Source organism: Bufo gargarizans, chromosome 6, assembly GCF_014858855.1.
Source record: "Bufo gargarizans isolate SCDJY-AF-19 chromosome 6, ASM1485885v1, whole genome shotgun sequence".
In the NCBI taxonomy this organism is placed as follows: domain Eukaryota; kingdom Metazoa; phylum Chordata; class Amphibia; order Anura; family Bufonidae; genus Bufo; species Bufo gargarizans.
In genome coordinates this window covers 32493605-32517582 of record NC_058085.1, presented here as the reverse complement: position 1 = coordinate 32517582, position 23978 = coordinate 32493605, and the positions used below count along the sequence as shown (strand labels likewise).

General features: G+C 45.3%; 1 protein-coding gene and 1 long non-coding RNA gene across 3 annotated transcripts; both read right to left on the bottom strand.

The window, feature by feature from the left end:
• Nucleotides 1–239: 239 nt before the first annotated feature.
• On the bottom strand, nt 240–7113 carry LOC122941671 (zinc finger protein OZF-like). The gene is made up of 3 exons (XM_044299091.1): nt 7058–7113; nt 6610–6712; nt 240–1674 (listed from the first exon to the last, which is right to left on the bottom strand). The coding sequence occupies exons 2-3, from the start codon at nt 6656–6658 to the stop codon at nt 341–343; spliced, it is 1383 nt and encodes a 460-aa protein (XP_044155026.1). The 5' UTR covers nt 6659–6712; nt 7058–7113; the 3' UTR covers nt 240–340.
• A 199-nt stretch (nt 7114–7312) lies between these two features.
• On the bottom strand, nt 7313–22458 carry LOC122941698. 2 transcript variants are annotated; one of them, XR_006390487.1, is made up of 5 exons: nt 22395–22458; nt 12708–12929; nt 7744–7893; nt 7435–7614; nt 7313–7353 (listed from the first exon to the last, which is right to left on the bottom strand). It is a non-coding gene; the product is annotated as an uncharacterized LOC122941698 (long non-coding RNA). The 2 variants fall into 2 exon arrangements; XR_006390488.1 differs by lacking the exon at nt 22395–22458 and adding an exon at nt 21998–22036.
• Between the last annotated feature and the right edge of the window lie 1520 nt (nt 22459–23978).

Sequence of the window (23978 nt, the reverse complement as noted above, 5' to 3'; positions counted from 1 at the left end):
CCCTACATTTATAACATTATTATGGCCAGTGATGGCCAGCGGAACACATGCGATCTGCCATCTTAACTGACAAGTCCGGCGAGGCACAGATAAGTCCTTACCTGTGCGCGAGCCGGTCTGAAATGAAAGGCGGTCTCCGGGAGCAGGCCGTTCTAAGAACGGCCCCCGGAGGCTGTTCTCGGAACTGCCTGCTCCCGGAGACCGCATTTCATTTTAGACCGACTCGCGCACAGGCACAGGTAAGGACTTACCTGTGCCTCGCTGGACTTGTCAGTTAAGATGGCAGATCGCATGTGTTCGCTGGCGAACACTGCGAACTGGCCATCACTAATTATGGCTTCTACTCGGTGTGAATTTCCTGATGTTTAGCAAGAGATTTTTTGGAAGCAAAGCATTTCTCACATTCTGTGCACGCAAAAGGTCTCTCCCCTGTGTGAACTTTTTGATGTTTAACAAGAGCTGATTTCTGACTAAAACATTTCCCACATTCTGAACACGAAAATGGCTTCTCCCCTGTGTGAGTTCTCTGATGTTTCATAAGATCTGATTTCTGGATAAAACATTTTTCACATTCTGAACACGAAAATGGTTTCCTTCCTTTGTGAATTCTCTGATGTGAAATAAGATCTGATTTACCTATAAAACATTTCCCACATTCTGAACATGGAAATGGCCTCTCACCTGTGTGACGTCTCTGATGTACAACAAGAATGTTTTTAGAAGTAAAACATTTCCCACATTCTGAACATAAAAATGGCTTCTTCCCTGTGTGAGTTCTCTGATGCATAACAAGAGTTGATTTATTGCTGTATTGTTTCTCGCATACCAAACATGAAAAAGGCTTCACCCCTGTGTGAGATCTCTGATGTGTGACAAGTTCTGATTTAATTCTATAACCTTTCCCACATTCTGAACATGAATATGGCCTCTCCCCTGTGTGATTTCTCTGATGTTTAGCAAGCTCTGATTTCTGGATAAAACATTTACCACATTCTGAGCATACATATGGCTTCTCACCTGTGTGAATTTTCTCATGGTTTAAAAGAGCAAATTTAACACTATAAAGTTTTCCACACTGTGAACATGAATAGGGTTTCTCTCCTGTGTGACTTCTCTCATGTATAACAAGGTATGATCTATTCCTAAAACATTTCCCACATTCTGAACATGAAAATGGTTTCTCCCCTGTGTGAGTTAACTGATGTGTAGCAAGATCTGATTTCCGTTTAAAACATTTTTCACATTCTGAGCATGAAAATGGTTTCTCCCGTGTGTGAGTTATCTGATGTGTAGCACGTTCCCATTTATGTATAAAACATTTCCCACATTCTGAACATGAATACGGCTTTACTCCTGTGTGAATTTTCTGATGTTTAACAAGATCTGATTTCCGTTTAAAATATTTTCCACATTCTGAACAGGATAATTGCTTCTCCACTGTGTGAGTTGTTGGATGTTCACCTCTTCTGTGATCTTTCTTTTGCTTAACAGTTTGTGATGAATGAAGAGGTAGGTCGCACTGAGAACAATCAGAGGGTTGATTGTTGGTTTCAAAAGCTGAGGTTGTACACGGGACAATGGCATTATTTTGATAAGTGTCTTGTAAGATACCAAGATCATCTGCTTTAAAATCTGAAGATCTCAGGTGCCCATTTGAGCATTTGGTACAGTCATCTGTCAAGAATAAAAATGACTATTATTTATTTCAATTAAATTCCTATTATTACATATATAAAGAAGGTCTGGCGCTGTATTAGCAATTAGAAAATGTTTTATTGCTCTCATTATGGGAAACAAATTAAGAGGCTTGCAGGTCTGATACCTATTAATGGCGACCAAAAATAAAAGCAATGATGTTACATAGCAAGCTTTTGAGACAAATAGACATAGTGATGCTTGATAAAGAGAACTAAGTTGTTACATATGTTTGCTATGTAACAGCGATGCTTTTGTTTTTATCAGCCAATTAAGAGTATCTTACCTGCAAGACTAATTATTTTTCTCCTAAAGGGACATAATAAATAAGCCAGCCCAGCACCTCATTTCTTTAAGGCCTCATGCACACCACCGTTGTTCCGATCCGCATCCGAGCCGCAGTTTTTGCGGCTTGGGTGCGGACCCATTCACTTCAATAGGGTCGTAAAAGATGCGGACAGCACTCCGTGTGCTGTCCGCATCCGTTGCTCTGTTTCGTGGCCCCGCAAAAAAATATAACATTTCCTATTCTTGTCCGTTTTGTGGACGAGAATAGGGATTTCTACAATGGGCCGCCTGTTCTGTTACGCAAAAAGGAACGGTCGTGTGAATGAGGCCTAAGAGAGATAGTCCAACAACCCCCCTCCCCCCAAATCCTGACTTAGGCTTCTCACCCAGTTAAGCCAGTACTCTCTGCTCTGCACTGATGAGGGTCAATCACCCAGAAACATCTATCTGCAGATGTGGTGCTGGCTTATTTATTATCCAAATCATGTCTCAAGGCCTAGTTAAAGGGTCGAACATTGCCTTATAGGATGGCTGCCTTACATCTGGTGGCATCAGAGGCAGAGCATGATAAGAGCTTATTTGCATCACTTTCTACTGAGAATTGCAGAGGAGCATGTATGGCCGTTAATCCTCCTCACGCCGATTGAGACGCTCTCCCCAAGGAGAGATAGTCCCCCTCCCCAAATTCTGACTTAGGCCTCTCACCCAGTTAAGCCAGTACTCTCTGCTCTGCACTCATGAGGTGCTGTCTTATTTATGATCCAAGTCATGGCCTAGTTAAAGGGTCGAACATTGACTTATAGGATAGCTGCCTTACCTCTAGTGGCATCAGAGCCAGAGATTAAGAGCTTATTGGCATCCCTAAAGCATGCATGAGGCCTAAGACAGGAGGGTGGCAAATGTTGCACATCTTGGTAATAGTGTATTTGTTTCTGAAACATTGGGTAAAATAGGTTGTTCCTGAAATTTTTCTGATGAAGAACATTCTTTGCTTAAAAGTTGATTGGAGAGGGAAAAACATAGAGGGTCATTTACTATACTGAAATACACTTAAATTAGGCGTATTTCAGTCACAGATGCGACTTTGCCTCACTTACGGCAGGTCTAAAATTGTGGGGAAGGGGACGGGCCAGTAGGCCTGTCTCATTCACCGTTTTTCTTCGCCTGTTTTAGGTGTAGAAAATGGTCTAAATATAAAACAGCTCGGAAGCTGTCTTACATTTACAACTGGCACTGGATGCACCGCAATTATGGAGAGGCCTGCGCCGCTTCATAACTTCGGTGATCCACTGCCAGCACAGGGCCTTTATTAAGGTTACTTTCACACTAGCGTTTTCTTTTCCGGTATTGAGTACCGTCCTAGGGGCTCAATACTGGAAAAAAACAGATCAGTTTTATCCTAATGCATTCTGAATGGAGAGCAATCTGTTCAGTCCCTCTTACGTTTTTTGGCCAGAGAAAATACCGCAGCAGGTTTCTCTCCGGCCAAAAATCCTGAACACTTGCCGGAATGCCAGATCCGGCATTAATTTCTATTGAAATGTATTAGTGCCGGATCCGGCATTAATATATCTGCATTGACGGATCCGTTCTTCCGGTCCGCGCATGTGCAGACCTGTAAATCTGTGAAAAAAAAATAAATACAGGATCCGTTTTTTCGGATGACAACCGGAAAGACTGATCCGGTATTGCAATGCATTTGTCAGATGGATCCGCATCCGGATACGTCTGACAAATGCATCCGTTTGCGTCCAGATTGCCGGATCTGGCAGGCAATCGACGGAACTGCCTGCCAGAAACCTCTGCCGCAAGTGTGAAAGTACCCCAAGACTGGCATCTAAAACGCCGGTCTTAATAAATGTGCCCTATAGTGAAGTGCAGCAAATTGTAGGCTTCTCAGCTAAAATGATTTCAGATGCTTTGAAATCATTCTTTGTGGCAACCAAAACCTGAAAGAGGCGGAAGGAAGCAGAGAACTTCTTTCTGAATGGATCAAAGAAGATCTGAAGTTACCAGTGAGTACTGCTACAATCAGAACATGATTAAGTGACAGTTATCAGCAAGAATTCCCTGCAAAGAGCAAAATTGTTCTTTTTGGGTCTAGTGGCCACAGACAGTACGTCAGAAGACCCTCAAGCACTGAATTCAAGCCACAGTACACTGTGAAGCATAGTGGTGCAAAAATCATGATATTGATATATGATTTCTCATGGTGTTGGGCCCATCTGTGGCATACGAGGGATCATGAATCAGTTTGATTTAGAGATGAGCTAATCTGTCAATCTGTTCGTTCATTTCAGGTTTCCTGAAATATAATTTTGGGCTATAATTATACCTGCGTGCGGCTGAATAGTGAGCAAGTAAACCACAAAAAATTGTGAATCCAAACTTTTTGACAAATGGGGACCGAATCTTGAACCGGTAGAACCAGTTTATTCATCCTTAGTTTGAATATATCAAAATTCTTGAGGAGATCATGTTGCCTTATGCTGAAGAAGAAATGCCCTTGAAATGTTCACTGCTGCCATTGCACATTTTGGCAATTTGTAATGGCTGGAGAGTGACATCTTAGATTTTAACCAAGATGTAATATACGCCTGATGAAAAATCATCCGCGACACAGTCTTATAGCTATCATATGGCAATATAATATTTAATTTAAGGGTCATTTAATTTGGGTTTCCTTTGAATGGCCAAGCTATAGGGATCCAGATTGGCCAGTTTCCTTTCAGTTTGACAGGCTTGGACCATGGTCCATAATAGGGGGTTGTCTTTTAAAGATTATGGAACTTCATAATATAAAGAAGAGGGGGATGATATAATTGATGCCACTGTTGTCCCTACTGACAAATCTGGTGACCTCTTCGAAGAGCCCGAGTACGTGTCCCTGACCAGCTGCCAGTGCCTGACCTTAAGACAACACATGCTCCCTGCTGAGGTGATCTGATGCATGATAAAATTATTCACCGCTTTATTCTGCTGGTACAAACACTCCAGAATATGCAATGGCAGATAGTTCTGTCGCTGCAAGTCCAAGGAGGAGCTTGTTGCCACATAAAAATGGCTAAAATGCAAAGACAGTCTCCTGCACATTGCCAGCATCTTTTGCAAGCCATTGTACTTTTTCAAAAAGTATTGCACCACTAACTTTATCACATGCACCATGCAAGGAGGATGTGTTTTCCCCCCAAATGCAGTGCAGCCACAATTATCCAGCTAGTGTCTCTGAGCACCTTGCCCAGTTGGAGCGATTTGCTACTTGAGGCACTTCAGCAACTGATCAGCTCTGCGGCTATTCTGGCCCCGAGTGATCAGCTCTAACACCATATGGCAACGCTTCACTTCACACATGCGATAGGAGGGAGTGGATGCAACACTATGTGCTGTTTCTGATGGGGATCGGAGGATGTGCATGGAGGAGAACATGGGGGAAGCACATAAGTACCTAGTGTGGGAACCAGACCGAAACAAACATGGAGGCGTCAAGAGGACCTGGCCTGATTGCTGTAGTGCTGTGTTGCCACTGCCATGCAAAACATTGACCTAGTGGGCACTGAAAGACATGTAGTGTCCCTGCCCATAACAGCTATTCTAGGTGTTCATTGTGGAATGCACTTTACCGCACAGTGACAATTACAAGGAGCTGCCCACGTTCTCCACCACGTGTGAATACAAGGCAGGGATGGCTTTTTTTTTGAAATGGTGGCGGCAAGGTATATTCCAGCGAGGCTGAGTGCACACCATTAGCTCCCTAAAGGCAGCAGGCTCTAAATGATACGGCAGCGACTGCTCTGCCAGCAACTCGGCTAGGTGGAAGTTAAAGGCTATGTACACCTTCTGGGGATTTTTTTTTTTAAAGGTTGAATTTTACTCATTTCGGGCTGAAAATCCCTTTTTCAATTGGTCTTTATTAAAAATATTAAGCTGTTCTGTCACAAAGAGTAACTGTTTTTCTAGCTGTGTGAATCGTACTTTTTACTTTCACTTTGTGACAGTCATCTAATAAACTTTCACAATACATTACTAAAAGGTCATATACACTTATTTAAGCAACATGCTTATCAGTAAGAACAAAGCTATAATGAGTGTTTATAAGGTCAGAGATAAGGAGCCGTCAGCTTAGCTGCCTGAAGGAACATAGTGAAAATTTAGATCCTGCTACTAGAGAAACTCAAGGCTGCACAAAGACAGTGGTTAAAAATGTGTAGACCAATTGAAAAAAATATTTAGCTCAAAGGGAGTACAATCCAATAATAAAAAAAAATATCCCCAAATGTTTACATAGCCTTGCTGCGCACGTAGAGTTGTTTCCTGGCCACACATTCCATTATCAATTACTGTCAAATTGCAAAGAAGGAGGAGTAGTCCGAGTAGGAGAAGCAGAAGATGATGCGGACAATAACAAGGACGCTGTTCTGTATGTGAATGCTGCTTGGCTGCCGTAAAGGAGACAGGGAGAATGGGAACAGTTTTGCTAGTGGCCAGTTCTATTTTCCCACTGGATCTGGCGATGCCGTTTCATGTGTTCCAATAAAGTCACGGTGCTTATGTCTGTTTGAACAGAAACTTTTTTTTAAACAACTCAAATGTGAGTCTTCTCTGCTTTATTTAGTGGTTACTACTCACCCGGTCGGTTATTTGTAGGAATGTCCTCTATATTCCGCTCATCTTCCATCTCATATGTCTCTGTAACATATATAATATTCAGATCTTCACCCGGATTCGCAAACTGAAATAAATAACGTAAAAGTCATCAGACGGTTGGAGAAGTTGTGTGAAATGTTTTATATGACCAGAGAAGATCAGCAATTAGAATGATGACCAACAATGACCAAACAGCAGGAGTTATCTGACTAAAATATCTGCAGGTCTCCTGTAAAAATCCAACCTGTTGGTTCCTTTTTCCAACCAGCAGTCTCCATAACCAGAAAAGATCCAGACAATCCTGCCATCTCCATCTTTCTCATTATACAATGATAAAACATAATACTGGGGGATAAAACACTGAACACAAGATCTTCACAGCCTTCTACAGATCATAGTGGACATTTTATGAGACCATATCTCCATCTACCTGATCATCCTGTGGGACATTGTGATGTTCTTCTGAACCATCCTGTGGAAGAAGAGGACTGGGACATCTCTCCAGTGTTCTTCTCTCTTCCTTAACTGTAGGAAACACATTCAGTGACTGAATTCATTCCGTACATACAGATAATGAGAGGACGTGTGGATTTAGTCATGCCTATTACCTGGTGATGTGAGAGGCCGGTTCATCATGACGTCCTTGTACAGATCTGTGTGTTCTTCTAAATACTCCCATTCCTCCATGGAGAAATATATGGTGACATCCTGACACCTTATAGGAACCTGACAACACAATGATACAGTCATCACCCAGACCCCTTCATAGCTTCCTGTATAATGTCCTAGCATTCCCCAAGGTGTCACCTCTCCAGTCAGCAGCTCAATCATCTTGTTGGTGAGCTCTAGGATCTTCTCTCTATTGATTTCCTCATGTATCAGGGGGTGAGGTGGAAGCCCTGTGATTAGGCTAGGGGTTCTTCCCCATCCTTCAGACACGGGGACCTGACAGCGCTCACTAGAGGTCTTCTTCACTAATGTGTAGTCCTGGTTATGGAGAGACACAGTAATAAATATCACTACATACATTTCCAGAGTCCCTCACCTCTCCAGTCATGTCCACCTGTCAGTAACATAGATAAGATGATGTAATTTGACATCATCAGAATCTCTCACCTCTCCAGTAAGCCGGAAGAGGATCTCTAGGGTGAGATTTATTATACTCTCTGCCATCTTGTCTCTGTCCCTATCCATCCTTCATGGGTCAATCAGAAGAAGGATCTTATATAGAAGATATCCACTGAGCGGATCCTATATTGTAGGAACCTGAATGGAGAGAAAATGAGAATGTAAAATCCTAAAAAAGTCCCATGGAAATTACAATTTCTGTAGATATTAAAGGGGTTGTCTGGGCTTTTACTATTGATGACCTATCCTCAGGATAGGTCATCAATATCAGATCATCGGTGGTCTGACACATGGCACCCTCATCTCCTCATACAGCTGATCAGCGATGTTGCTGGGTGTAGGACCCCCGTCGATCTGATATTGATATCCTTTCCAGAGTATAGGTCATCAGTATCTTTTTCCAGACAACCCCTTGAATAATTGTCTAGTTTAAGAAGAAAAAAGAAAAAATTATATATATATATATATATATATATATATATATATATATATATATATACACAGTACAGACCAAAAGTTTGGACACACCTTCTCATTCAAAGAGTTTTCTTTATATTCATGAATATGACAATTGTAGATTCACACTGAAGGCATCAAAACTATGAATTAACACATGTGGAATTATATACATAACAAAAAAGTGTGAAACAACTGAAAAAATGTCATATTCTAGGTTCTTCAAAATAGCCACCTTTTGCTTTGATTACTGCTTTGCACACTCTTGGCATTATCTTGATGAGCTTCAAGAGGTAGTCACCTGAAATGATTTTCACTTCACAGGTGTGCCCTGTCAGGTGGATACACAGCTGATAGTCCTACTGAATAGTAGGGATCGACCGATTATCGGATTTACCGATATTATCGGCCGATATTCAGGATTTTGAACGTTATCGGTATCGGCATTTATTTTGCCGATATTCCGATAACGTCCTGGGAACACAGATCGCGCTGCTGTCAGCGCTCTCCGTGTTCCCTCAGCAGCAGCACAGGGGAGAAGGAGCAGTGTCTCCTCCCCCTGTGCTGCTGCTGCCGCTCCAGCCAATGGGAGGACAGGGGACAAGAGGAGGGGAGGAGCTATGGCCACTGCACCACCAATGAAGCTTAATCTCACATTAATTCATATACAGGAGGCGGGAGCTGCAGAATCACATAGCCGGCTCCCTGCCTCTATGAGCTGTAGCTGCGATCTGCGGTAGTTAACTCCTCAGGTGCCGCGGATCGCAGCTACAGCTCATAGAGGTCGGGAGCCGGCTATGTGATCCTGCAGCCAGCTCCCGCCTCCTGTATATGAATAAATTAGAGATTAAGCTTCATTGGTGGCGCAGTGCGCCCCCCCCCAAGCCCCCCAGTATCAGACATTGGTGGCGCAGTGCGCCCCCCCAAGCCCCCCAGTATCAGACATTGGTGGCGCAGTGCGCCCCCCCCAATATTAGGCATTGGTGGCGCAGTGCGCCTCCCCCCAAGCCCCCCCCAGTATTAAGCATTGGTGGCGCAGTGCGCCCCCCCCTCCCCCCCAGTATTAAACAGTGGTGCGCCCCCCCCCCACCCCAGTCGCAGTGCGCCCCCCACAGGATTCCCTCTCCCCTGCTCCTCCGATCGGAGACCCAGCAGTGTAATGCTGGGGCTCCGATCGGTTACCATGGCAGCCAGGACGCTATTGAAGCCCTGGCTGTCATAGTAAGCTCCATGCTGCTCTGTGCACAAAGCACAGAGCAGCAGGGACAGTGTGAGCTCCTATTCACCCTGATAGAGCTCTATCAGGGTGAATAGGACAAGGGCTCTAGTCCCTAAGGGGGCTAAAAGTTAGTTAAAAAAAAAAAAAAGTAATAAAAACACCAAAATATTAAATATAAATGAAAAAGAAAGATTTACAAAAAAAATAAAAATACACATTAACAATAAACATTAATTTTCAGCAGATTTGTGGGAATTTTAATTTTTTTTTCAAAAATGAAAATTCCCAGAATATCGGTATAAATTATCGGCTATCGGCCTGAAAGTTCACAAATTATCGGTATCGGTATCGGCCCTAAAAAATCAATATCGGTCGATCCCTACTGAATAGACTGTTAGAATTTGTATTAGGGCAAGAAAAAAGCAGCTAAGTAAAGAATAACGAGTGGCCATCATTACTTTAAAAAATGAAGGTCAGTCAGTCCGAAATATTTGGAAAACTTTTAAAGTGTCCCCAAGTGCTGTCACAAAAACCATCAAGCGCTACAAAAAAACTGGCTCACATGCGGACCGCCCCAGGAAAGGAAGACCAAGATTCACCTCTGCCGCGGAGGATAAGTTCATCCGAGTCACCAGCCTCAGAAATCGCAGGTTAACAGCAGCTCAGATTAGAGAACAGGTCAATGCCACACAGAGTTCTAGCAGCAGACACATCTCTAGAACAACTGTTAAGAGGAGACTGTGTGAATCAGGCCTTCATGGTAGAATATCTGCTAGGAAACTACTGCTAAGGACAGGCAACAAGCAGAAGAGACTTGTTTGGGCTAAAGAACACAAGGAATGGACATTAGACCAGTGGAAATTTGTGCTTTGGTCTGATGAGTCCAAATTTGAGATCTTTGTGCGACGCAGCAAAGGTGAGCGGATGGACTCTACATGCCTGGTCCCCACCGTGAAGCATGGAGGAGGAGGTGTGATGGTGTGGGGTTGCTTTGCTGGTGACACTGTTGGGGATTTATTCAAAATTGAAGGCATACTGAACCAGCATGGCTACCACAGCATCTTGCAGCGGCATGCTATTCCATCCGGTTTGCGTTTAGTTGGACCATCATTTATTTTTCAACAGGACAATGACCCCAAAAACACCTCCAGGCTGTGTAAGGGCTATTTGACCATGAAGGAGAGTGATGGGGTGCTGCCCCAGATGTCCTGGCCTCCACAGTCACCGGACCTGAACCCAATCAAGATGGTTTGGGGTGAGCTGGACCGCAGAGTGAAGGCAAAAGGGCCAACAAGTGCTAAGCATCTCTGGGAACTCCTTCAAGACTGTTGGAAGACCATTTCAGGTGACTACCTCTTGAAGCTCATCAAGAGAATGCCAAGAGTGTGCAAAGCAGTAATCAAAGCAAAAGGTGGCTACTTTAAAGAACCTAGAATATTATATATTTTCAGTTGTTTCACACTTTTTTGTTATGTATATAATTCCACATGTGTTAATTCATAGTTTTGATGCCTTCAGTGTGAATCTACAATTTTCATAGTCATGAAAATAAAGAAAACGCTTTGAATGAGAAGGTGTGTCCAAACTTTTGGTCTGTATATATATATATATATATATATATACACACACACACAAACCGGATTCCCAAAAAGTTGGGACACTAAACAAATTGTGAATAAAAACTGAAAGCAATGATGTGGAGATGGCAAATGTCAATATTTTATTTGTAATAGAACGTAGACGACAGATCAAACGTTTAATCTGAGTAAATGTATCATTTTAAAGGAAAAATGCGTTGATTCAAATTTTCACGGTGTCAACAAATCCCAAAAAAGTTGGGACAAGTAGCAATAAGAGGCTGGAAAAAGTAAATTTGAGCATAACGAAGAGCTGGAAGACCAATTAACACTAATTAGGTCAATTGGCAACATGATTAGGTATAAATAGAGCTTCTCAGAATGGCAGTGTCTCTCAGAAGCCAAGATGGGTAGAGGATCACCAATTCCCACAATGTTGCGCAGAAAGATAGTGGAGCAATATCAGAAAGGTGTTACCCAGCGAAAAATTGCAAAGACTTTGCATCTATCATCATCAACTGTGCATAACATCATCCGAAGATTCAGAGAATCTGGAACAATCTCTGTGCGTAAGGGTCAAGGCCGTAAAACCATACTGGATGCCCGTGATCTCCGGGCCCTTAAACGACACTGCACCACAAACAGGAATGCTACTGTAAAGGAAATCACAGAATGGGATTAGGAATACTTCCAGAAACCATTGTCAGTGAACACAATCCACCGTGCCATCCGCCGTTGCCAGCTGAAACTCTACAGTGCAAAGAAGAAGCCATTTCTAAGCAAGATCCACAAACTCAGGCGTTTTCACTGGGCCAGGGATCATTTAAAATGGAGTTGGGCAAAATGGAAGACTGTTCTGTGGTCAGACGAGTCACGATTCAAAGTTCTTTTGGGAAATCTGGGACGCCATGTCATCCGGACCAAAGAGGACAAGGACAACCCAAGTTGTTATCAACGCTCAGTTCAGAAGCCTGCATCTCTGATGGTATGGGGTTGCATGAGTGCGTGTGGCATGGGCAGCTTGCATGTCTGGAAAGGCACCATCAATGCAGAAAAATATATTCAGGTTCTAGAACAACATATGCTCCCATCCAGACGTCATCTCTTTCAGAGAAGACCCTGCATTTTTCAACAGGATAATGGCAAACCACATTCTGCATCAATCACAACATCATGGCTGCGTAGGAGAAGGATCCGGGTACTGAAATGGCCAGTCTGCAGTCCAGATCTTTCACCTATAGAGAACATTTGGCGCATCATAAAGAGGAAGGTGCAACAAAGAAGGCCCAAGACGATTGAACAGTTAGAGGCCTGTATTAGACAAGAATGGGAGAGCATTCCTATTTCTAAACTTGAGAAACTGGTCTCCTCGGTCCCCAGACGTCTGTTGAGTGTTGTAAGAAGAAGGGGAGATGCCACACAGTGGTGAAAATGGCCTTGTCCCAACTTTTTTGAGATTTGTTGACACCATGAAATTCTGATTCAACATATTTTTCCCTTAAAATGGTACATTTTCTCAGTTTAAACCTTTGTTCTGTGATTTATGTTCTATTCTGAATAAAATATTAGAAGTTGGCACCTCCACATCATTGCATTCAGTTTTTATTCACGATTTGTATAGTGTCCCAACTTTTTGGGAATCCGGTTTGTATATATAAATAAATAAATCACAATAAATGAGGAACCAGCAGAACACTTACCTGGTGACCTCCTTTTCATGTTTTTAGCTGCGGATCAGCCAGTTCGCAGGCGTCTGTTTTGTCATCCAAGATGGTTGCAACGCTTCTCAGACTACTTGATACATATTGTGCATTTGACAGCCCAAGACACTTCCTGCTGCCCAGTGTTGTCCAATCCAAGAGCAGGGCTTGACAAGCAGGACAGTCTGCAAAGTGGTTCAGACTTCTTGGATGACAGCGGATCTGTAAGATAAAAAGGAGGGCACCATGTAAGTGTTCTGTTCATTCCCCAGTTAACGTGATTTTTTTCTAGAACCGGAGTGTCGCTTTCAAATTTACCATGTCCATTTTCACATGGTTTTGGACACCATGTTGCACTTGATTAAACAAAGTGGTATCATTTTTTAAGCTTCACTGGTCAATACATTACATAGTAGAGTTAAAAAAAAAAAAAAAAAAAAAAAATATTTTATATATATATATATATATATATATATATCGGAATTAGTCTTACTGGTAATTCTATTTCCATGAATCCACCATGATGGCATACATATGGAGATTGACCCCTGACCTCTGTAGGTGCAGGAACAGAAAAAGGTTAACATTTTCCCCTCCCTCCACCATTCCCCAGTGCTAGTGTTAATTGTGATATTTTGTATTTCGTCATACCCAACATGAAGTTTTCTTACTCTCTTGTTTATCGATATATCTCAGAAAATTTTATTTTTTGGGAAGGGTTTTATGTCCCGTCATGATGGATTCATGGAAACAAAATAACCAGTAAGACTAATTCCCATTTTTCATTTCACCACCATGACGGCATACATATGGAGACCTATCAGATCACAAAGCTTCAAGAACTTTACATCCGAAGGACAGATCTGCAGTACCCGATAAGTAAAACAGGCTAGGTCAGCGCTAAAGCCCACCCATTAGTGCCAGCAACGTCATCGGGAACACTGCTAGGCAGAAGCCTCCGCCTAGCAGTGTAAAAATATAAACAAACAGCCCTTGCCCCATGTGAGACAGAGAGGGGCAAGAGAGAACATTGGAGCATGAAATGCTCAGATGCTCCACTCAAAGGGAATGTCTGGGTAAATAGGCAGATATGTACAGGTTCAGCTCTGAACCTGGACAATCCCTTCAAGAGTTGATATCACTTTATCAGATAGACCATGGCGTTTCAGGATGTCGACTTCAGGATCCATGCTGTTGATTTGTATAATTCTGGATGTAGATAAACAATGAGTCTCTGTGCTAGTATATCTTTCCTCTTCGGAAGAATCCAGGGTTCCAATAGTGACATTCTTTTCAGTAGTGGGAACCAGCTTCTTTTTGGCCAAAAGGGTGTAATCAGTATGAGTGTCATCCTTTCTTGAAGAGCTTTCAGTATTAACCTTGGGATTAGGTGAAATGGCGGAAAGGAATACGCTAGATCCCAATCCCAGGTTTGTGAAAATGCATCTATTGCCCATGGGTTGTCCCTGGGGTTTATAGAGAATAATTTTTGGACCTCAAAAATGGACCTTGTGTGCTTTCTTGATGCAAATAGGTCCACTGATGGAGAGCCCCATTTGTCTTTTATCATCCTGAATATCTCCGAATTCAGTGTCCGTGCTCCCTGATCTAATTTCTCTCTGCTGAGAAAATCCACTACTTGGTTCCGAGATCCCCTGAGGTAAACTGCTGTTCTAGATTCCACTTTCTTTTCTGCCCAGGAGAAGTTTGTTTTTCTTGGTGTTTAAGGTATGACAAAGTTATATTGTCTGATAATATTTTTATATGATGACCTTCAAGAATTCTTGGTGCTGATTTTAAAGTCTTCCATACCGCTCTTAGCTCTCGATAGTTTGAGGACTGACTACTTATGTCTGTGGACCAAATGTCTTGATAGAATCTGTCCCCTATTCTTGCTCCCCATTCTGTCTTGCTTGCAACTGTCTGGACATGTATGGATGGAGATCTTTTCCATACTACCACTAAGGGTAAGATTTATTAACCTTATCCACCAGTAAAGGGAAGTTTTTACATGTCCCTGAATGGCAACTTTGGAGTCTAGGGATGCCTGGCGTCTGTCCCACGTTTTTAGCAGCCATGATTAAAGGGTGTGAAAATTAGTCTGGCTCCAAGTTACAGACGGTATGCATAATGTAAGTAATCCCAGTAAGTTCATAGTTTCTCTAATGAAACACATCCTGTTTGTTATGACCAGCTGCCCCACATGACCAACTTCCTCTGAGGGCAATGCCTAAACACACCCCTCGTTCTTCACACGATACCTCTGATGGTTAGGAGAGACTTTCCCAAGGGGAGTACCAGGTGCAAAATCGAATTGGAACATGAGGGAATCGGGACTAGAGTGTAAACCCACTGGACTGACCTGCAGGTGACACACTACACCCGTGGATGCTGGAGGCCAGAGGCTGATCAGACGGAAGCATAGTCAGAGTATGAAGACATAAGTCAGGACAGGCAGCAGTCAGGCAAAGTCCGTAAACGGCGTGCAGCAGCAGGGAGGAGTTAGTGAGCCCGGCGCCCATACCTGCATGTGGGGACAGAATCGCAGGCATGGGAAGCGGGGTTAACACTTTTCCTCTGAAATATTCGGATCCTCTGTTTCAGTGATGTTATCTTTACCTATGGAAGAAAGGATGTCTATGCCTCTGAATATAGGATAATTCCCAGGAATCTTGCTTGTGTTGCCAGATCAAGGCAAGACCTTTTTAGATTTATTACCCATCCTATGTCTGATATGGGGGACAAAATCCTTTTCAGCTGGTAGTTTCTGGTTCTCTGTGTTTCCTATGATTAGGAAATCGTCTAAATAGGGAATTATTATTGATCCTTCCTTTCTTAGGTATGTCATAATTTCCACAATGAGTTTGAACAGCCTGAGGGCAGATGATATGGCAAATGGGAGAGTGACAAACTGGAAATGAACTACCTTTCCTGCTGTGGTCATTGTAGGGACAGGAAACACTGGGGAATGGCGGGAGGGGCAATTTCTCAGTTTCTGCTCCTACAGAGGTCAATCTCCATATGTACGCTGTCATGGTTGTGAAATGGAAAATAAATATGGCCATCAAGTTTAGCCAAAGAATGGGAGGGGAGTGGGAGCCAGACTTCCACACATTTACATAAGTATTAAGGGGTAATAAATCTGGCATTTTATTATTGATGACTGTGATGGTGGGATATGGCGTGGTGGGTATCATTTTGTCTATCTGATAAATGGGAGCCCAGTGGTACTTGATCCTCCCGCTTGGGCGGCCTGAAAAAGATTGGGGAGATACTCGTCCTCCGAGTATCACTAGGTCGGGTGGAAGACGTCTAGAACAGGCAAGGATCTTCTGACCACTAGGGTCCATGGCAATGATGTAGTTAGTGGTTTTCCTGACAACCTGATAAGGGTCTTCCCACATTGCTTGAAGCTTGTTGGCAGGGGAAACAATAATAATGAGCACCTGTTGTCCTTCCATAAATTCCCAGATCCTGGCTTTACGGTCATACCAGGTCTTTTGTCGGGACTGGGCCATTCGCTGGTGTTCTTGAGCCAAGGTAACTAGCTGGGCGAGACGGTCTCAGAACTCTGTAACATACGGAATGACAGACACTCCAGTGTCCAATGTTCCTTTAGAAGAGCAAGAGGCCCACGGACCTTCCGGCCAAACAATAATTTGAAAGGAGAGAACCCTGAGGAACCTCCTGATAGGCGAAGAGGAGATGTGACAGGTATTTTTCCCAGTTCTTTTCAAAGTCAGCAAAAGCCTGCAGCATATTTTTTTACAGTTCCATTAAAGCATTTGCATAGTCCGTTGGTCTGCATTGGTGGTATGGGGTTGTGCGAATGGCTTGGAGCAGGTCTGACATGAGTCCTTAATCCGATAATATTTCACTGGGGAATCCTACCTGGGTAAAGATGGTAGCCAGAGCCTCAGCTACCTTTACTGCTGTGATACTGGACAGGGCCATGGCTTGAGGATACCGAGTGGCATAACCCACCACTGTCAGGATGTATTTTTTCCCCGATCGGCTGGGGTGGGCCAGAGGTCCTATGATGTCCACAGGTACACGTTGAAATGGTTCTTCAATTATGAGCAGGGGTTGCAGGGGCACCTTATATCGAGCTCCTAGATGCAGCATTCGCTGGCACATATCGCTGGTGCGGCAATAATGGGCTACAGACTACGAGATGTCAGGCCAGTAAAAGCTTTGGGCAAGTTTCTTTTCAGTCCTTTTCCTCCCTTGATGCCCAGCCAAGGGGATGCCATAGGCCAGTTGGCGTAACTGTGCCCTGTGCTTCTGAGGGACAATGAGTTGCCTGGTCGGCACGTCAGGGAGGCCCTTGCCACTGACCTTCGTTATGCGATAATACATTCCCTTTTCTTGGGTGAAGCTATCTCCATTATCTCCCACATGCCCAGTTTCTGCCTTCAGCCTAAGGGCTGCCAAGGTAGTGTCACCCTCTGTTTCTTTTCTAAACTCCTCTCGGTCCCAAGACCCTCCCAATATAGTAGCAAGGGATGGATTGCTTACCAACTCTCATGGGGTTCGTGGTGGTTGCTCCCCAGTGCAATCCTGATGTCGTGGTGCTCGAATGGCCTGTAGTCGGATGACGGCTCCCATAAAATGCCACTGTAACTCTCCAATGTCGTTTCCCAGAAGGACATTGGCAGGAAGTCCTTCCATAACTCCAATCCAGCACAGTTTTCCCCATAACAATAATCCAACCGCACAGAATCTCACTGTGTATATTTGCGAATACCCCCTGCCAGGACAATGGGGATTTCCAGGCCCTGGTGAATTGCCTCGGGTCAAACCACACGGGGGTCAGCGATAGTCAGGAATGCCCCCATGTCTTGGAATTAGGGGTGCACCAAAATGAAAATTCTGGTCCGAAACCAAAACCAAAAATTCAGGATGCCCTTGCACCGAAAACCGAAACTGCCTTTTTGCCCAAATACTTTTAAAATACTTTTTTTTTTAATGATTTTATTAATAATTCTTTTTCATGAATTTAATAAATATTTCCAAACCGCTGACATTGTAAAGTCACTGAAAGAGGACTATGCCTCAGCTATAGATTAAAAAAAAAGGAAAGTGAATTAAAATATAAAGTTAAACAGATACATAGATATTATACACACAATGCCACCCAAAGTGGTTATTTTAAAAAAAATGTCACTCTCCCCCTCCCTCCTTTGTCACTCTCTTCCCCCCCCCCTCCCTCCCTTGTCACTCTCATTTCCCCCCCTCCCTTGTCACTCTTATTCTACCCCCCCTCCCTTGTCACTCTCATTCTACCCCCTCCCTTGTCACTCTCATTCTACCCCCTCCCTTGTCACTCTCATTCTACCCCCCCCCCTTGTCACTCTCTTTCTACTCCCCCCCTCCCTTGTCACTCTCATTCTACCCCCCTTGTCACTCTCATTCTACCCCCTCCCTTGTCACTCTCATTCTAACCCCCCCCTTGTCACTCTCATTCTAACCCCCCCTTGTCACTCTCATTCTAACCCCCCCCTTGTCACTCTCATTCTAACCCCCCTTGTCACTCTCATTCTACCCCCTCCCTTGTCACTCTCATTCTACCCCCCTCCCTTGTCACTCTCATTCTACTCCCCCTCCCTTGTCACTCTCATTCTACCCCCCTCCCTTGTCACTCTCATTTTACACCCTCCCCTTGTCACTCTCATTTTACACCCTCCCCTTGTCACTCTCATTTTACACACCCCCTTGTCACTCTCATTTTACACACCCCTCCCCCTCCCTTGTCACCTCTAGTGTAGCCTGTGTAGCGTGGCCGAGCTCTGTTCGGTCCGCGGTACAGGAGCATTTGTTTCTTGTACCCGGCCGGACTGAAAGGAAGTGCACACTAAGTGAGCACTTCCTGTCAGTCCGGCCGGGTACAGGAAACAAAAGCTCCTGTACCGCGGAACGAACAGAGCTCGGCCACGCTACACTAACAACAGCAGTAGCACAGAGCAGACACAGCAGGCTGCGCAGCACTGAGCCGGAGATTCTTTAGAGCGGCAAGCGTTTAGGAGGCACAGCATAAGGGGCGCCGCCGGCCGGCCGCCCGAACGTATATAACCAACCATATTTTCTGCCGATATGTACCAATATCGGCCGAAATGGATTAGGCCCATTTTCGGCCGATATTTTTGGCCGCCGGAATTTCGGTGCACCCCTACTTGGAATCCCGACACTTTGTATCCATCAATTAAGACATCTTGCAGGTGGCTTTGGCGTCAAAGGCTGGAGGCAATACACTCCAGAAGGGGAATCTATGGTGCAGGGTTCGGTAGTCCACTCCAGTGGGGGTGGTGGTAACGCTTCCTCAGGCGGAATGGGGTGCACAATTCCCCCCCCCCCCCCCCCGAGTCCTTGAGGCACAACCAACCGGATGGCAGGTGCACAGGTTGCCCGCACCCATAAGATCTCCTCTCTGTGATTCTCCCAGATCATGGTTGAAACTGTTGGAGCCCGGGATTGCGAGGTGTGGTTGTCATCGGGCTGCAGCTGGGTGGAGGGGCAGATATAACCAGAGTGGACCGGGTGCAAGGGCAGGCTGTGGTTTATTGTCCTCCATTGCGGTAAGATAGTAAGAGCCTCATCAGCCAGGGCTGCAGATCTATCCAAGGTGCGCGGTGTGCGCTCCCAGACCCATTCACTTATTTCGGAGGGGCACTTGGCAAGAAATTATTCTATAAAGGAACATCTGTACGTCTTCCACACTGAAGGCTTCCTCCACTTACAGCCATCTCCGACATGCCTGGGACATCTTATTGGCATACATTCTAAACGATACCCCCGTAGTGCATGGGAGGTCTCAGAACTGGGCCTGATACGAGTCTGAGCTGACAGCATGGTAATCCAGGATAGTCAGTTTTACAATGTTATAATCCCGGTTCAGCAGCGAGTCCGTGGTTCGGTAAGCCTCCGCCAAGCTTCCGGTGAAAAGTCCCGCTAACAAACGCATCCAGCCAGAGTGGAGCACCTCCATCACGGCACACTGCTGCTTAAAGTCCTTGAACAACCCCTCCACATCTCTGGAAGCCTCATCAAATGGCTTGGAGTCTGTCTGGGTGATCCGTACAGGTTCCTGAATCGTTGGGTTTACACTCCGAGTCACATTACTCCCTCTTGCGGGCATCATTGCTTCTAGTCTATGCTGGGCTTGGCGTACAGCCTCCTCCTTATACTCCTGAGAGACACCTGGTCCTAGAGCCTCCATCCCTTCTTCATACCACACGAACCACTGGCTTTGGGGGGGGGGGGGGTCCCAGTCTCCAATGCTTGTCCATTAGACCTCTGGGAGGGAGTGGTCTGGCTAGCACCGACCAGTAGATCAATTAAGGCCTATTTAGTCAGTCCTTGGTAGTTCAGGCCAAGATCTCTGTCTCTCTCCTGTAGACTGGGTATAGTCCAGCTTCTGTATTCACTTTGTGGGTGGTTCTCAATTGGGCTGCGCTCTGTTGATCCCACTGCGTGCCACCAGTTGTCACGGGGTCCTACTCTGGTATCACACAATCAACAGAGCGAGGAATCAGTGAACAGCCCAAGGGCCTTTATTACATGCAAACCAAAAGGTTCAAGGACTCCACCACACAGAGGGTAAAATAGTCCATGAACATGGCTACAGCCTGGTAACAGGATAAATACCCCGGGAGATGAGGGTCACAATCCTCCAGCAGTATATTCCAGGGTAATCAGGGTTCCTCCAAGTCTCTTTGGGGAGCTGTCCCTAGCATCAGCATCCCACAAAGGATCTATCTTCCTCCTCAGGCCCCGTCATTATATCTCCGGGGTGGGCAGACAGCATGGATGGTTTTCAGGCCCCACATACCTGGAAACGGTGCCTCAGGAATCAAGGCACTACAGGGGGTGATTTCCAGCATTTGGAGAGCACAGGGTCATGAATGGAGAGTCAGAAAATGTCAGCAGTGGTTCGTCAGGAGGCATGGCTGCCGATAGTAACTGAGCGGATTCAATTATCAGACCTTCCTGTAATGTAATTAAGACTCTGCACAAGACGGGGAATACACTGAATGATACAGAGCAACAAGACAACACTAAAATCAGTAAAAATATAAACGATAGATAAAACTATACCCACCACGCCATATCCCACCATCACAATGACCTATCCTCAGGATAGGTCATCAATATCAGATCGGAGGGGGTCCGACACCCATTCACTTCTATAGGACGGCTCTGAAGTATACACTTGTATAGGAACAAGCCGTCCCATTGAAGTGAATGGGACGGATTGCAATTACACTGATCACCGCTGCGATGTCGGCTGCAAGCTGGTAAATTATAAAGGGAAGGCAGAACTCGCACGGAGCGCGCCATTCTAGTCAACCAGCTGATTTGTGGGGTGCCAAGTCCGCTGATCTCATATTGATGACCTAAATCCGCCCACTGTTTTTGCTGTGACCACGTCCTGAGGAAGTCTATTCCACAGATTCACAGTTCTTACAGTAAAGAAGTTTTGACGCTTCCGGAGACTGAACTTTTTCTTCCCCAGTCGGAGGCAGTGCCCCCTTGTCTTTTAAGGGGATTTTACATGAAACAGGTTTTCGTCCTCCCTTTTCGTACTCTTCTTAAAGCTAAATTAATGTCATTCTTTTAAAGGGAGCCTGTCACCTATTTTTTACTAAAATAACTAACAGTAATGGCCATCCCTAATGTGGTGATCACCTCAGAGATCTGCCCTGCGCAGACGCTGCTTGTGAACATCGGTAGTGAAAACGGCGCTTACACAACACATAGAGATGCTGTGCCTGTCAATGGGGGAGGGGGGACTATGATGAGGAGAATATGTCAGGGAAGGCAGGCAGTTTTCGGCACTTTGAACCGGAACGCCCCAAAAAAAACTGTACAGCTATGACAATCAAAAAATAAAAGACTAATGGCCAGGGGCGTAGATAAAAATCATTGGGCCCCATAGTGACAATCTGAATTGGGCCCCCATGTCCGGAGGGCCCCCCACAGTTGTTTTGTTCCTATGATAGAGCAGAACAGCGACCGTCACCAGTGCAGTGCGAACAAAGCCTAACAAACACCTCAGCTGCTGCAGAACATCATGAGAGTGACTAGAGAACTACAAGTCTCATCGTGAACAGCTCAGGCCTGTGAAACAGGTGAACTATAGTGGAGGAGTAAGAGGAGAGAACTACAACTCCCAGCATGTCCAGATGGATAATTGTAAATAATCAGTGAACATTACATAGTGGGGATACAGTAGAACAGAACTATTACTCCCAGTATTGGGATGTTATGGGCTCTCCCAGGACCCCGCTCACCTCTCCTCCCCAGGCAGTTCACTACTTTTTCCTCTCCACTGCTGAGCGCCAGCTTCCTGATCACATGATACATATAATTAGGGGCGGGGCTTTGCTGCACAGGAAGGGGGAGCCCTTCCTACTTGGGCCCCTTGGCAGGTGCATGGTCTGCCTCTATTACAGATACACCACTGCTTGTGGCTTATAGAAGACAGGGAGGTAAAACAACGTAATCTCCTAAGCTGGTTTGGTCCTGAAAGGGTTAACCCCAGTTTACACTACCTAATCAGTGAATTCAAAAACTCATATCCAAAAAACTACGGGTCACCGTCCAGACCAAACTTCCTCCAGTCCTCAGAAGGCGGATTCTGCCCTCACTGACCGAGGAGTCTCCAGGGACATGTTATACAATCCTTACCTGACAGACGATGGCGGTGACTGGGCACATACCTCCTCCTGCACCACTGGACACTACATGTATGGGGAGACTAGTGGGCTAAAGGACCTTTCATGATGTCATGACCATGTGACCATGTGTGGGAGGAGTCAGGCTCCAGGCTGTGCTGCTGGGGCAGGTAAAGGACCTGTGGTGATGTCATGACCGTGTGACCATATGTGGGAGGAGTCAGGCTGTGCTCCTGGAGGAGGTAAAGGACCTTTCATGATGTCATGACCAGGGGCGTAGCTATAGGGGTTGCAGAGGTAGCAGTCGCTACCAGGCCCAGGAGCCGAGAGGGCCCAAAGACCCTTGTGCCGCATAAGAAGACACCGGTATTATAGAAAGTGCATGCTGGTCAAGTTACACCTCTGACTGGAAGGTGGCCTCAGGCAGCATGAAAGCTATGTGCTTCCCTGCCCCTGACCACAAAGCACTGAGGGAAGGGGGCCCAAGCTGAGCTCTTGCACCAGGGCCCCTGAGCCTGTAGCTACGCCCCTGGTCATGACCATGTGATCATATGTGGGAGAAGTCATAAATCAAATAAGCAGGTGCTGGTGCCACCTGAGTGATGTGTATGTAGCAGAGCTGTCTCTGTGTGACGTGTATGTAGCAGAGCTGTCTCTGTGTGATGTGTATGTAGCAAAGCTGTCTCTGTGTGATGTGTATGTAGCAGAGCTGTCTCTGTGTGACGTGTATGTAGCGGGGCTGTCTCTGTGTGATGTGTATGTAGCGGAGCTGTCTCTGTGTGACGTGTATGTAGCAGAGCTGTCTCTGTGTGGCGTGTATGTAGCGGAACTGTCTCTGTGTGATGTGTATGTAGCGGAGCTGTCTCTGTGTGACGTGTATGTAGCAGAGCTGTCTCTGTGTGACGTGTATGTAGCGGAGCTGTCTCTGTGTGATGTGTATGCAGCAGAGCTGTCTGTGTGATGTGTATGTAGCAAAGCTGTCTGTGTGACGTGTATGTAGCGGAGCTGTCTCTGTGTGATGTGTATGTAGCAGAGCTGTCTCTCTGTGATGTGTATGTAGCGGAGCTGTCTCTGTGATGTGTATGTAGCGGAGCTGTCTCTGTGTGATGTGTATGTAGCGGAGCTGTGTCTGTGTGACGTGTATGTAGTAGAGCTGTCTCTGTGTGACGTGTATGTAGCAGAGCTGTCTCTGTGTGATGTGTATGTAGCGGGGCTGTCTCTGTGTGAAGTGTATGTAGCGGAGCTGTCTCTGTGTGACGTGTATGTAGCGGAGCTGTCTCTGTGTGATGTGTATGTAGCGGAGCTGTCTCTGTGTGATGTGTATGTAGCAAAGCTGTCTGTGTGACGTGTATGTAGCGGAGCTGTCTCTGTGTGATGTGTATGTAGCAGAGCTGTCTGTGTGTGACGTGTATGTAGCAGAGCTGTCTCTCTGTGATGTGTATGTAGCGGAGCTGTCTCTGTGATGTGTATGTAGCGGAGCTGTCTCTGTGTGATGTGTATGTAGCAGAGCTGTCTCTGTGTGATGTGTATGTAGCGGAGCTGTCTCTGTGAGATGTGTATGTAGCAGAGCTGTCTCTGTGTGATGTGTATGTAGCGG